The sequence below is a fragment of the Scardinius erythrophthalmus genome (genome assembly GCF_964197995.2).
Source record: "Scardinius erythrophthalmus genome assembly, chromosome: 23".
Classification (NCBI taxonomy): domain Eukaryota; kingdom Metazoa; phylum Chordata; class Actinopteri; order Cypriniformes; family Leuciscidae; genus Scardinius; species Scardinius erythrophthalmus.
Window position 1 is genome coordinate 12,580,751 of NC_138243.1, and position 15,200 is coordinate 12,595,950.

The following is a 15,200-nucleotide window of genomic DNA, read 5'->3' on the forward strand; positions in this document are numbered from 1 at the left end:
CCCCAGCTCCTCCTCTCGTCAGTCAGGATTTGGCATTCTGATTCCCCTTGAATCAGAATAAATTCTCGAATTATGTTGTACTTTAAAATCTTGAATTAAATATATTTGCAAACATTCATGTTGGTTCTGTTCTGTTTCCCCCAAGGGGGGTTATTGCTGCTCTCCCTGCTCTTATCCATGCTAGGCTGCATGGATGCGCAGAGAGTTCTCGTCCAGGGGTGCGTTTCCCAAAAGCATCGTTAGCCAACTTTGTTCGCAAGTTCCGTCGTTATCAGTATAGTTCAATGAGTCAGTGTTTCCTGAAACCATAGTTCTAACGAACATTCGCAAACAGCATCGCAAAGTTATGTAGCTGGAACGACAGATCTTGACCTGTGGTTAGAAGCATAGTTTCTAGTTTGCATGATATGTGGACTTAATAAATCCTTATCTTGAGCAAAATAAGCAAGCTGACATTCAGTAAAACCTTTGTCTTTTATTTAGAATACATACAAATGTCATTTACGTATTTTAGTTTGTCAAGAGATTTAAAGCAACGGACGTGCTCTACTATGTAAGAACGAGCCTATGATTGAATCTGGAAATAAAGCAAAATAACTGAGAAAAATGAGAAATAGTCCTCAGATGCTATGTCTGTAATTTATAGCAAAATATCTAGCGTTAATTCAATCTCAAACAGATTCATTAACCCTCTGAGGTCGGCAAACGCGCCGGCGCGTTTTGCTGGATTTTCTTCACATTGTAGCACTATAAACTTAAATTACTCCGTCATTTATGGTCATACAGAAAAATGAAATATAAAAAAATAATCTGTGATATTTTTACTTTTGTATGTGTCCACTTACAATCAAATCAAAACATTGTGCTTTTGTAAAATAAAGAAAATAAACAGGGTGTGCGTTCTGCCTCTCCGTCGCGGTGAACTTTTTTTTCTTGAGCACGTCTATAAACTGAAACAAAACTCAGTGAATACTTGTCACACATTTATGAGCCATATACCTTTATAAACATTTAAGTGTGTACTTTTAAATGATCGGATTCAAACTGAAAACAAATATTCTCTGTTTAAGTAATTTGTATAAAACCAACAAGATGTCCAGTTTCTCAAACGCTTCCTAATAATTTTTAATTTGAACACGCCCACTCGCGCAAAAGAGATTGACATGCAAATCTCCACATGGAACAAACGCGCTCGTTACCTCAAAAACAAAACACCAAAACACTTCACAAGTCTCTGCTTTTCGTCGAGTTTGAAAGACGCGCCGTGAGCTTACATTGGATTTAGGCTACCTCAGAAGAAGAAGAACGCGATTTGAAGACAAGAAAGATGTAAGTTAAGAAATTCTTACATATTAGTTTATTGTTGCATAAATTTCACATTGCAGTTGAACTGTTGCTAGATATATGGTGAATATTATACTATTTAGACCCGTGTTTACTGTTACTGTGTTTGTGGATATCTGCTCAAATGTAGATATGTATATGGTAACCATAATGTTTAATATTTGAGCGCGATCACATTTGAATGTATCATATTTTGGATCGCGATCGCGTTTGAAAAGCACCAAACGGCTTCATGTTTTTACTATTATCTCATTTCATATCATCATAACGAATGGAAACATTTGAATTAACATGATAATCAATCTATTTTTCTCTTGCTTAGTTGTTACTGAAATATTTTGGAAGATTTATAGGCTGCTATAGGTTATTGTTATTATTATTTTATTCAGCACTGCGCATAGCCTATGCCTACAAGGCACAACAAACCTGGTGTTCATTATATTATATATTGTTGGAAACATTTATGTGTGTGTGTGTGTGTGTGTGTGTGTGTGTGTGTGTGTGTGTGTGTGTGTGTGTGTGTGTGTGTGTGTGTGTGTGTATTTGTGAATTTTATTTGTGTGTATTTTTGTCTGTGAATTTTAAAAAGCAATTTTAACCAGAAAAATCTAAAATGTATTCCCAAAATCGTGCAGGCCTTTCTCTTGATATCAGTATGTTCACTTTTTTTTTCTTTCAGGGCCCAGATGCCACTGAGTCCTGTCCTGCTGACTTCAACATTCACATGAGTCTCTGTACATGAACATGGTAAAGTGAAAATCAAACACCTTGGAAATGAAAGGTATGTACAATGTTTTTAGGAATGGCACAAAGGTCTCTGTCTTTGGATCATTGTTTTCAATTAGTGCTTTTTGTCATTTGTTGTGTATCTTTGGATTATGTTGTGTTGTAAATAAATCCAAAAAATCTAAAAGCCATTCTTTTTTAAATCTCCTCATTCTTTGTGCAAGGTTGCTCAGAATGATAGGGCCTGATAGCTCCTAATAGGGCCGTTAGGGGAGGGTCATTGTCTTTCTCAGGTGTAAAAAGCTTACATATTAATGAGCTCCCGCATAAAGCTTTTTCACACAAAACACGTCTTAAAATTTTTAAATCAATATATTGTCTTATCTGAATGAGCAGTCCGTGTAATTTTCACATAGTTTTAGAGCAAATATTCTAGGCTACGTCATACAATTTTCAAAAGTCTTGTGAAGAAATAATCAGTAGGGGTTTCATGACCTTATTTCAGTGAGAATTTTTTTTTGTATTTTCAAAAACCATACATAAACGTCATTATCTCAAAACAACAAACTTTTACACACATGCTGCTGATATATTATTGTAGCAGAGTTTGTGCTGAATACAGTGTAATTAGACTTTAGCCATGTGAAATGTCACAAGTAACAGAAATAAGCACAAATGTCAGAGCATGTCAGAACACCTCCAGGGCCCAGAAAACAGCTCAGACCCCAGAGGGTTAAAAGAAGTTTGTGACGTCATAAACCAACGTGGTTGAACGACCACTTTGTGACAGTACGGTTTCGGGAAACAGTTGTGACTAGCTAGTTGATTTCTTCAACGATGCATCGTACTATGGTAGTCAAGCAGCGAGTTATGCCGTTGTTCGGGAAACGCACCCCAGAACGGAACCATACCGCCAATCCAAACTGTATGCTAACTGTGGTCCTAACAGAATTGGTATGTGATACTGGCTTTCTTTCATAAAAAGATGCCATTAAACAAATGTAAAAAAAATGATAAGCTACTGTTTTTATGTTGTCTCTACATTAATTTGGAGATTAAATGTGAAATTATAATATATACAATATAAAATATAAAAAATATTAAATACTTTACAGAAAAATCTGTGATTAATTAACTGATTAACCTTTAATCGATTGACAGAGTATATATATATTGAGTACACACACACACACACACACACACACACACACACACACACACACACACACACAAACACATAGGCCTAATATATATATATATATATATATATATATATATATATTAGGCCTATGTGTTTGTGTGTGTGTGTGTGTGTGTGTGTGTGTGTGTGTATACTCAACAGCTTATGTGATGCTTCAGACAATTTGATTCCCAGTACAAATATTAAAAGTTTTCAGTTTGTAACAGGAGAAGATGCCAGAGGGTTGACTTCAAGCCACACTGCCTTCATTATTTATTTGCTGAATGCATTTTGGACGGCTGTCTAAACTTAACAGTGTCTCCAGTTTTTAAGAGTTCCCGTCACCTGTCAGCTTGCCATGCGTGAATTCTGATTTCGAGCCAGCAGGACGATAGCAGTTCAGGCACTCTGCGTAATTCAGAGCTGTCCTTAGATCCGTCACATTAAAAGTGTCCTCGCCAGACTCCGCGCAACAGACTGTGCTGCACTATCTGTTAAACAAAATGTGGCAGCCAAACTTGCAGTCAGGATGGCGGCAGTCCAGGAGGAAGTAGACTACAGGGGGCATGTGATTGACGGCTGTTTTGGGGTCAATGCGACAGACTGTTTTGTGTGAACTTTGTGATTCACATAGATGTGTGTGTTTACTGCACGTGCACTAACCTGACAAGTTAGAAGGACAAGCAACAATGACGGCTTTACAAGTGACTGTGCCTGCAGAAGTCGTGACTTTTATGTTCTCTGAATCCTGTAAGAGAAAAACATATTAGAATTGATTCAAAGACTAAAACAGTCTGGTATTGTGAGGTTAGACTGAAATGGCAAGGACACTGACACAATGTGGCTGCTGAAACTGTGGCCAATACACAATAACAGTATTGTTAATGAACACTATTGATCCCTATCAAGAAAATCATGTTATTATGTATTGGAGAATACATACTGTACACCCACACATATCTGGCTCTCGGACAACAGGGAGAAATGTCACCTATGTTTCTACAGCTTTTTATACAAGACAGATTGCTTCAATAATGCAAACTTCAAATATGAGACAAATTCAAACCTTATTATTTAAGTATCCGATTGGAATCTGATCTACATTATTGACTGTCCACACTGTACATCGCAACCGTTTAGATCTGATTTGTGTGTCCCATGCCGCTCTTTCGTTTTCCAGAATATCTGCATTGGTTTCTATGGCAATGGCGTTGCGTTGGTAGATATACGCCAAAAACAACAACAGCAAAATGGAGGGGATTTGCAAAACAGATGTTGTGTCTTATTTACAACATGATGTGCTTTCGTCTCCGTCATTCTCAAAACTTGTCTCCATTATATTGTAATTTTCCGCACGACCGGCACTTTGCAACAACACTTGTTTCTGCAGAGACTTTCATCATGTTTCCTATAACAACGTCTGATATGTTTATGTTTTGCGTGGCAAAAGAAAGCGACAAACGGCACAAAATCCGATTAGAACGGTCAGACTGAAAAGGATTTCCAGAAATGCAATTTTAATAAGATTGCAAACCACATAAGAATGCATCTCGAAATTGTTCACACTTGCTAAATATGATCGGATTCCACTCGGATATGCACAAAAATCAGTTTTGGACTTACAGTCTGAACGAGGCTTAAAAGACAAATTATTAAACTCAAGTCAGCTCAGTTCAATAATTTTGTAAAGTTCATCAATCATGAAACAAGTTCAATTTAGATATAAACAGCTCTAAAGAAGACAAAAGTGCCATTATTCTTTATTCATTTTATTTTATTTTTATATTATTAATATGGCCATCTGTCATAAAGCTCTCCCCCAAACAGATCTCACCGCTGGCCAGACTGAGATATAAATAAATACAGGCTGCTACAGTATGTACGACCCCCAGAGGTGTTGCAGATAGAAATATGAGTGCAGCAGTACCTTTTATAGATACAGTACCAGAGACCAGCTACCACACTCAAATAGAAGGCAAAACACCTGGGCAGATCATTATAAAGGACATTGATAAACGTTATCCTTGGCTATGGGACAAGGGGGGCACATTTAACAGGTCTTTACACTGCTGGGACCCACATACATGCAGCATTTTTCCTGGGCTCTGGAAATTCAATAGACAGCGGTTCAAACTGTAATGCATGCAACTGACAAGAAGCTTTTACTGATTGATCTTTTTATATAATGTAATAATAACGTTTAGGTTTAGTTAGATTTTTTGGCAAGGATGCATTAAATTGATCAAAACAGACATGTAAAATGTTACAAAATATTTCTATTTATTTAATGAATGCTGCTCTTTTAAACATTCTATTAAAGGGGTCATATAATGGTACATGCACTTTTACAAGTTGATTGCACTGAAATGTCTGTTGGCAGTGCCTGTACACAACCATCCTATCATGATAAAAATCCATCCAGTGGTTTTGTTTTAATCTCCTTATATGTTTGACCCTCTCTGAAATCAAGCCGTTCGATATTGTGACGTCATAAGATCGTACGCCCCTCCCGCTATTGTGATTGACAGCTGTGTTGCAACACAAGACCCGCCCTGAGTGAGCTGTGACAGCCGTCTTAGTAGTCCGCCATTGTGGATATGCTGGAGCAGAATGGCGTCTAAGCGATTGTGGTGTTCTGTTCTTAGATGAAATAAGGAACACAGCAGTAATTTGGATGTTCCTAAATCCGAGCCGTTGAAGAGTTTTGTTTTTGAAGCGATATGCCCAAAGGATTGACGCGGGGATTCCCTCACGGGGATTCCCCACGATCGTCCATGCTTTCATGTTTGCGCGAATCATTTCACACCAGACAGCTTTACAAACGAGAAAAAAACGGATCGGTACCAACGTGTTCCTGCTGAACCTCCAGAAAATGTGAGTGTAATGTTTTATTAACCTTTATATTAGTATTTATAATAATCTATGCGAAATTTGCAAACCTTGCTGCAGGCTTCACAATGAATGCATCTAAGGTTTACACTCAGGGTACATTACGGCATGTTTTCTATGTACGACCTTCTCAATATAATTCATAATCCCACGTTTATAATGAACAACGCGTGGTTATTGTGTTAGAAACGGTGTATGCACAGAACAGAGGGGCGTGGTGAGCAAAGCTCATTATCATTTAAAGACACATGCACTGAAACGGCGTGCTGAAAACAGAGCTGTTTTTGACCAGGTAAAATTAGTGTTTTCTTACAATACTAATGAGAATTTTTAATTAAAGTATATTACAAACTTTTAATTTAGACCCTAAAGAATCATATTAGCTTGTACAAAAATGGCATTATATGACCCCTTTAATTTCATTCAATTCTTGAGCAGCAAATCATTATATCGGATGCATGATGCTGAAAATGCAGAGTAATGATGCTGAAAATTCAGCTTTTAAAACAATTTTTAAAATAGAAATAGAATTTTTTTTAACTGTAATAATATTTCACAATACATTTTACGTAAACTTAAACAATAAATGCAGCCTTGATGAACATAAGACACTTCTTTTAAAATCATTTAAAAAAATCTTACAGACCCCAAACTAGTTTCGGTAGTGTGTTCATAGCACAAGACTTCTAAAACCTAAAGAAATGTGAAATAGAAGTATACAAAAAGTAAAAAATTACATTAATATTTTATTTATATAAAAATAATTTATTAATTAATATTATTATTAGTACAATTTTTTATTGCTTACATGCTCTGTAAGTGATGTTAACTGTTTAGATCATTTCCGCCATCATGCTAATTTTTTTTACTCATTTTCTGATTAGCTAAACAAATGCGAGCCCTTTTCTGTTTACAGAGCCCCAGATGTGTGATTTCTCAGAGGACCTATTTCAGTGAAATCTCATACATGGTATCGCAAAAAAATAAAAAAACATTTCAACACCTCTGAATATTATATTTGACACTGATTATAGAAGATCGTTTTGATTGTACAAGTAACCAACTATATTCAGATACTCAAAAAACGTGCTGCAGGGGCTTTTGCCTCTATCGAATAGTGCGGACTTATTATCACATGTGCTATACGGTGACCACCACTTCACTTAATTGATATTGATAGAAGTCAACGAGTTCATTTTGATAAACAGTGAGGGGCGAGTAAAACTTTCTACTCAGCCATGTCGATGTAACACCATTAAGATGGCTAATGGATTTTACCTCTCTATGTATGAGAGCGACATTATAGGCTAATTCCCTGATGTGAGGCTTTCAAAAGATTTTGTGTCACCAATTCTCAAATGAGAACGATCTAATGGAGTGGATTTGATTTAGGTCATCTAAATATTTTTGTCATGACAAGCACTTCAGCGTACAACTGTGCATTATACAGAAATGGAAAGGAAGAGACAGTGCAAAACAAAACAAAAGAGAGAGAGAGAGAGAGAGAGAGAGAAAAGCACACAGCGGGACCCATTGCCTTGGTATCTGAATAGTATCTCGTTTAAAGGAAAGGAACTTATCACTCGCACTGCTGGTGGAGAAATGCTCATTATCTCTGTGTCAAGCCTGCGCTGATGGAGTTGTTACCTGACATATGGTGGTTACGCCGGCACCCAGCCGAACCCGCTCTGCTCCGATCTGCTCCACTAGCTTCTCCGACAGCTGCTGAGTGCCTCCCTGTGGAGAGAGATGGGTATCACACTAGGGTCATCCACAGATTCTGCTCTCAATGCACACAAATAAACACAACACAGACGTCTGTGTTGCTCCAATGGGCTTCTCCTCTGCCACAAATTATGCTCAAATTGTCTGTTGTGCAAAAGAGTATCATGCCATGATGATACATCTGTTTTGTTTTATGAGACTATGAGATTGCATTGACTGTGTGCTGAAAAAACACAATGGGGAATATACAGTACGCATAGTAATCGTATGCAGTGCTCAATGGTTAGGAGGTTAAAGACAGACCTAATCTAGTAGAGAGATAAACAAGGCAGTCAGTGCTGGCAGAAAGTAAGTAAAAGAGGACCAGGAGATAAAAGCGTTTCAAAATGAGCCATTTTTCACCCTTTCACCTAAATCAACAGCTGATATCTGATGCTATCGCTGAGTTCCAGCCTAGCTCACACTATTCAGCCACTAAGGAGTTTTTCTCATGTTGTTTATGTTTAAACTTGATATTTCTTTCTTTCTTTATTATTTTTTTCATATTAAAAGGATTAGGATATATTAGGAGTGTAACGCGGTACATGTATTCGTCCGTCCCGAACCGGGTACGGACGTCACGGTTCGGTGCATGCAGTCGCACGAAGAATACAATCAGTCACAGGGGATCCACACTCCAATCCAGAAGGGGGCGCCTGCAGCAATGCAACGCTGTTTGCTACCAGTACCAGTAAAAAGCACAGAAGAAGAAGAAGAGACGATCGAGTGTTTCAACTGCGGAAAGATATTAATTAAATGGCTTGAGAATAATTTTAGGTAGCATTACATTTACCTCAGGCATTTAGTGTCATTACTTCGTTAGATGAACTGAACTCTAGAGAGAAGCATTTCGTATATGCACATTATTAGCCTATTCATTATATTTACGTAACCTGTTAGTAATTTCTTGATTATTTAATGTATGTTTAAATAAATTTGTCATGAAAACAAGTTATGACAGCCACTGTGTAAATTATTATATTTCAAAAACGAATTGGAGTAGAAAAGTTACTTTATAATTAGATTTATAAGTTAATGCAAAACCTGCCTTATTTGCAATTTACAGTACATGTTTTTTGGGGTTTTTTTTTTGAGTGTTGCTTATTGAATCTAAAAAATAAACAGCAACTGAATGTAATAATTTGGGCTCTGTTTTTTGTAATTGTAACCTTTAATATGATAGTATTGTGTAATTAAGGGCTCCCCATATAGTTGTTACGGAATGGTTGAGTTAATGAAGCACATGATGAAGGAGATTTAACTGGAGCAATATTGAAAGGAACCGTATGTAAGATTGTGGCCAAAACTGGTACTGCAATCACTTTCAAATTACTGTAGAGCGGTGTATCCCCTCCCCCTCCCCCTCCCCCCTGACTCGAGGTTGCCAGTTAGGCTGCAGGATCCAGCAGGAACGTAGGCTGCTACAAGGAGCTTCCAATGGCAAGTGACGAGTCCTACACAGTAAGTTATTTTTCTGTTAATTATGTTTATGCTTCATGAGAGATGTTTTGCTAAGTAATTATGTATCGCAAAAATGTACTAATGGCGATTAGCCAAATATAATCGTAAAGATGTACGCTCGTAAGTGACAGTACATTGTTAGAACAGTAGCTGTTAGTCTAACTTGTAACGGTAGGTATCTGTCATTAACGTAAGTACAAGCACAAGCCTAAGTCACTATGTGTAACAGATATCAAAGATACAGCTATTCATTTAGCTGACGCTAAAAGTGAAAGCGATCAGCTGTATTTTTTATACAAATCCTTGTTTTATTTCGGACTTTGTCACGACGTATTTCAGACTCATAACGAGGTCTTTTAGGTTTCGTAACGTTAGACATTTTTTATCCGACACGTTTGTAGCTGCAGCTGTGGTAACTAGAGCAGAGCTGGCAACCCAGATGCCGAAACACTACTGACTTCGTGATTGGTAGATCGGTGGAGGGCGGCGCATCAGGCCAAAACACAACATGACAACATCAACATCAGTTGAGGGCTGCAACTTCACTTTTAAATGACAATATCCTGGCCGGACTACTGTTGTCAATGATATAAGTATTTGAAATGAACATGATTTCTTAATGTCTAGTGACATATCAGGGCCATTTTATGATTAATTGAAATACATTTCTTACATACGGTTCCTTTAATAGTAAACTTGGAGAACAACAAAGAATAAACACAACCAAACACTATCTCTAACGAGGACGAACAGAGAATGGGTGAGAGCACAAGGTATATAAATGTGACAAACAAAGGGAACTAATGATATAATTAATGGACGACAGGTGGACGAAACCGTGACTTCAATACCGAGGTACTGTACGTACCGAACCGTCATGTTTGTGTACTGTTACACCCCTATACATATATATTTCTATTTTCCTTTCAAAGTTTTCTCAACCACATGTCATTCCAAACCCATGTTCAGATTTTTCTTTTTTTTTGTCAGAGCAAGACAAAATTACAGTTTTGTTTAAGTTACACAATAGTACTTTTTGGAGCTTGAAAGGCCTTGATCACTATGTTGTTATAATGCAAGAACTGTCTACTTTTGTGTTCTATGGAAATAAGTCAAGTCATATGTACGTAAATGCAAATAAGTACAAAAATTGTCTTGTTTTGATGAATTATTCATTTCAAACCAGTTGTATTACAAAAGCTGTGCTTTCAAGCAATGACTGGCCTCTTTAAGATCTGAAACAGCGCTTCCGTTGTTGAATAACAATTGCAGATAGTGAGAATTATCTCTGTCACGTCTCTGTGTCGTTCATCCACCTTATCTCTCTCCCTCACCTTGACTCTGAGCTCCTGACCCGATCCAGGTGTGGTCTCCAGGAGACGTAGAGTGCCCCCTGCTGCAGCGGAGTACATCAGAAAGTAGAGGAAGGACACCTGAGAGGCTTCCAGGCCGAACACGATACGGCTACACAAGGCTATCTCCTCTTTTATCTCTGTAGGACGCACAGGGACATATAGATAAGTATCGACAAATGTCAATGGGCTGTTTTGTACAATGCAATGAATTGAACATGCAAGAAATCCACAATGCTCACGTGTGGTCCAGATATGTTTTTCCATGAAGGTGTAAAGCGTCATGCTGTCATAGAGCTCGGCATTAGGAGAACTCATTGGATCTTCAACTGATATGGTCTTAGTGAGAGAGTCGATCTAGGAGATATACACATAATCCAATTGAAAAAGCATGCTTTTAGTACACCAGTGAGGGCTGCACGATTTATTGAAAAAATCAATATCGCGAAATGGCTTAGTGCGATTGCCAAAATTATTTTACAGTGTGAATGTGACCAATGAAATCTTGAGCGCAAAGATTTTTTTTAATTGTTCACTTGTTTGAGTTTATTCTTTTAAAAGTAAACCCAAGGATGACCGCCCATATTTTTTAAGTTTTCGCAAATTGTTCAGACATAAAAAATAATTCTGAGTAAAAAGTAATTTTTCTGCCTTTTTAAAAAAAAATGTCAATACACTCCCAAACAAAATCACCCCAAATATTCTACAACTATTCATTCTTTCCAGGGTTTTTCCTGCATTGAAAATATTGATGAACATATCCCACCAAAGATTTATTTGATCATTTAATGTGATGATACCTGCTGTTCTGCAGTACCGGTACCAGCTGATGCTGCTTTAAAACGCTGGCGTGAGTGTTTGTGCTCTGTGAAGAGCATCAAAGGTTTCTTATATAAATTATGTTTTTGCAGTGATAAGCTTTGTAGCCAATCACAGACATATCTGTTGAGTGCGTGAAAGCAATGACCAATCAGATGTGTTTAAGTTAGTCAGAATCCGCTCAACACCGCTCAAAATGGCTGAATTTTTGTTCAGCGCGAGTTCACGCTTGCTTTGTGTGCCTCGTGTTGTAATTGACAGCTTCAGTGAATATAATGGCAGCGATCTTTGCTAACTTTCTGTATATTATATATATTTTACAGCAAATTGCAAAGTTTCTGGATTGACAACCGTAGCAATGGACGGAACAAAACAGATACTGTATGTCAAATTATCTGTGCATTAAGTCTTGGAGAGTAAATGCTAAATAATAGACCAGCCACTTTTTCTATGTAATTTGTTACTTTGTTGTTCATTTTATTACTAACTTTTCAAATCAGTCACTCAGTGGCTTTTTACATATAAATTTACAGATTTTTAAATATAAAATAGTTCTAAGCACTAAGCATCTGTCCTGACAGTGGTTATTGTTTATTTCACAAATAAATAGGATGAGATGAGTTAAAACTACAAACTGTTTCTTTGCATTTATTTTGGATTTATTGTCAGTTCTGGGCCATTTTTTTCCCAGGAAAACCCGTTTTTCAAATAGAGCTATTTAAGTCATCTGGTGAAGCTTCCTGTACCTTTTCATCACAATATATTGCAGAAAATCTAAAAAATATCACAATAACAGTTTTTCCCAAATATCGTGCAGCCCTAACACCAACAACACATTTATATCTTCATGGTTGAGCTTAAAACTAGCATGATGTCAAAAATGACATCAAGAGTTTGGAGAAAAAAACATTAATCCATTCAGTACTCTTAGGAATAGCAGCTAAAAAGCTTTCATACATCCATATATGTCTGAGAAATCTAAAAGACTACTGCGTATGTTCATGGCTGAACATATAGGCTAAGGAAAACATGCATCTTAAACTCCTTATAGAACCAAAATCCATTCATCCATTAAGATATGAAATGATGGCTATTAGTCACATTCTACTACTCAATAAAAAAGATATATTCTATTGTAGATGCACTTTGTCAGATGAGATTGTGCTGTTTCTCCTACCCGCCACAGAATCTGGGTGAAATCCAGCAGGACCAGCGGGGAGTATGATGGGACGCTAGAAGAATACGTTGAGATTTTGGCATGCGGACCGCCCATGTGATGCACCTTCTTGCCCTCTGTGTATTGTGGAAAGACCTCCACACCAAGCTCTTGAATAAGCTCCATGACATGGGTCTGCGAGCTACAAAAAATGAAAATCAAGTAAATTGCGAGTAACCGTGTTTCTGCACACATTCGGACGACTAAAGGCGGAAACCTGCTTCAAATCAGCTTTTGTGTAACTTGATGAAAGTCCTTGCTTGCCCTCGTCTAAAGCGAAGGCTTTCACAGCCCCAGGCAACAGCTGTTTATTGATCTCTGTGGATTCTGAGAGTAGCTCTGGGTATTTTCTAATAGTTTGGGTAGTGGATTGCTGCAATAAATTCCTTGCTTGAAAACACACTTTTAATGCTTGTAGGCTTAAACAAGCTTTTGTGGAGTTCCAATTATCACACCTCGAAAACAAACTATAGGGAGAACGGGGCTAGTTGTCACAAGGGCTATATTTCAGTCAGTAACTATGAGGTTTTGAATCTAAGGTCCAATTACACATATGTGTGTTGTTTTAACCCTGTTAAATTAAAAATAAATTATGTTCTTCACAATATGATCATGCTGTATATGCTGGGTAACAAGAAAACAACAATACAACCACACTAAACATACATTCCAGCAAGAGTAAACTTAAAATAAAGTTAGTCTCAGGACAAGGTTATTTTTAATGAATGTCAGGTTGGGCAAGGCATCACGTGTTTTAAATGTATACATTTTATTATTACAATATATAATTAAATAATACATCAATATAAATAGATTGATTTTAGCCAGAAAAATGTCATTCCCACTCGCAATTTAGTGTCTGCAATTCCTCAAACCTGGATATCTTTGGATTGTGGGGGAAATCACCAGGAGAGCACCAGGAGGAAACCAAAACCAAAGCGAGGAGACCATGCATGAGCGGATTTGTAGTGATTTATTTTGTGCTGTCTTGTTATTTGGTGCAACTAAGTATAGAAGCCCATTTCCGCCACATACGAAAAAAAATCATGCTTTGGTAAATCTTAATTATGACATAAAAAGTCAAAATTATGACACAAAAAGTCTAAATTATGAGATACCATGTCATAATTATGATATTAAAAAGTAAAAATTATGACATAAAATTTCAAAATTGTAAGATACGTTTGAAATTATGACATGCTAAACCATAATTGAATTTCTATCATCTGCTGAACACAAAAGAAGACATTTTTGAAGAATATGGGTAACCAAACAGTTGATGGGCCCCATTGACTTCCATAGTTTTTTTTTTTTTTTCTCCATACTATCAAAGTTATTGGGACCCATCAACTTTTTGGTTACCGACATTCTTCAACATATATTTTGTGTTCAGCAGAAGAAAGAAATTCATACAGAAAGCATATTCATGAGAAGAAAATCATAATTATGACTTAGATGGCAAAATTGTGGCATAAAAGCTTAGAATTTTTCATAATTCTGACTTTTAATCTCGTAATAATGACTTATAAGTCTTAATTTCGAATTTATTTTTCTTAATTTATCTTAATTTTGACTTTTTATGTCATAATTTTGACTTTTATCCTCGTATGACTTGTAATCATTTCTAAATTATCTTATATCTTATTATTTGGACTTTTTGTCATAATTTCTCGTTTTCATCTCATAAGCATAATTTAGTATGTCATCATTTCGATTTTTTTTATGTCATGATTAGGGTTTTTTTCCCCTCACTCATCCTCACTCTCTCGGCAAATGAGAGTTGTCTACTCTAACCAAAGTGACATTTAAAATCCTTCCTTGAAAAATGGAATCACCATCATCAAGTCATGGAAAGCTTACCTGGACACCCACTGTCCCCCCATGTCCCACTGGTCAACGCCATTCGCGGCTGGCAGCTTTTCGCTTACAGTTCTTCCCCCGACACGGTCTGTATACAGCCAATAGAAAACAAGAAATGCTCATATTTTGCATGTGGACTGCAGACATATGCAAGTGTAGTTAATTAAAGAGAATATCTAAGATAAAAGTGTGTTTTCTTGCGAGCGACACACCTCTGGCCTCCAGAACCAACACGCTGAGTTGCGAGTTTCTCTTTTGCAGCCTTCGAGCCGCGCTGAGCCCTGACAGGCCCGCGCCAACGACAACTACGTCAAACTGATCTTCACTCATTCCTGCAGCGGGTTGATGAAATAGCTCGAGGGAATGTGTTGCACAGGCGAATATAACACCTCGATTATCCTGCAGAGAAACTGCAAAGCTAAGAATGGTTAAAGTTCGACTTTATGATGCACACTTGTTGCAGACCGTGAACGCACTTGGCACTTCGCCCTGATGAGGCGGACCGTCCACTGACTCCAGTGGGAGATATTCAGACCTCCCACTTGTGTTTAACTCATTATTCTCTCTACTTGGATTTCCGTGTAAAACC

General features: G+C 37.2%; 1 protein-coding gene across 2 annotated transcripts in view; it reads right to left on the bottom strand.

Moving 5' to 3' along the window:
• Nucleotides 1-15,128, bottom strand: part of LOC308683838 (putative flavin-containing monoamine oxidase A) — a 63,757-nt gene extending 48,629 nt beyond the window's left edge. For both annotated transcript variants that reach the window (XR_014029293.1, XM_081354642.1), the window contains exons 1-7: nucleotides 14,824-15,128; nucleotides 14,612-14,699; nucleotides 12,713-12,893; nucleotides 10,959-11,073; nucleotides 10,699-10,856; nucleotides 7,787-7,876; nucleotides 3,914-3,998 (exon numbers count right to left, since the gene is read on the bottom strand). Coding sequence is in view for 1 of the 2 variants with exons in the window: in XM_081354642.1 (XP_081210768.1) it covers nucleotides 3,914-3,998; nucleotides 7,787-7,876; nucleotides 10,699-10,856; nucleotides 10,959-11,073; nucleotides 12,713-12,893; nucleotides 14,612-14,699; nucleotides 14,824-14,941 (835 nt within the window). In the remaining variant the exon portion in view is untranslated. The remainder of the gene's footprint in view (nucleotides 1-3,913; nucleotides 3,999-7,786; nucleotides 7,877-10,698; nucleotides 10,857-10,958; nucleotides 11,074-12,712; nucleotides 12,894-14,611; nucleotides 14,700-14,823) is intronic.
• Between the last annotated feature and the right edge of the window lie 72 nt (nucleotides 15,129-15,200).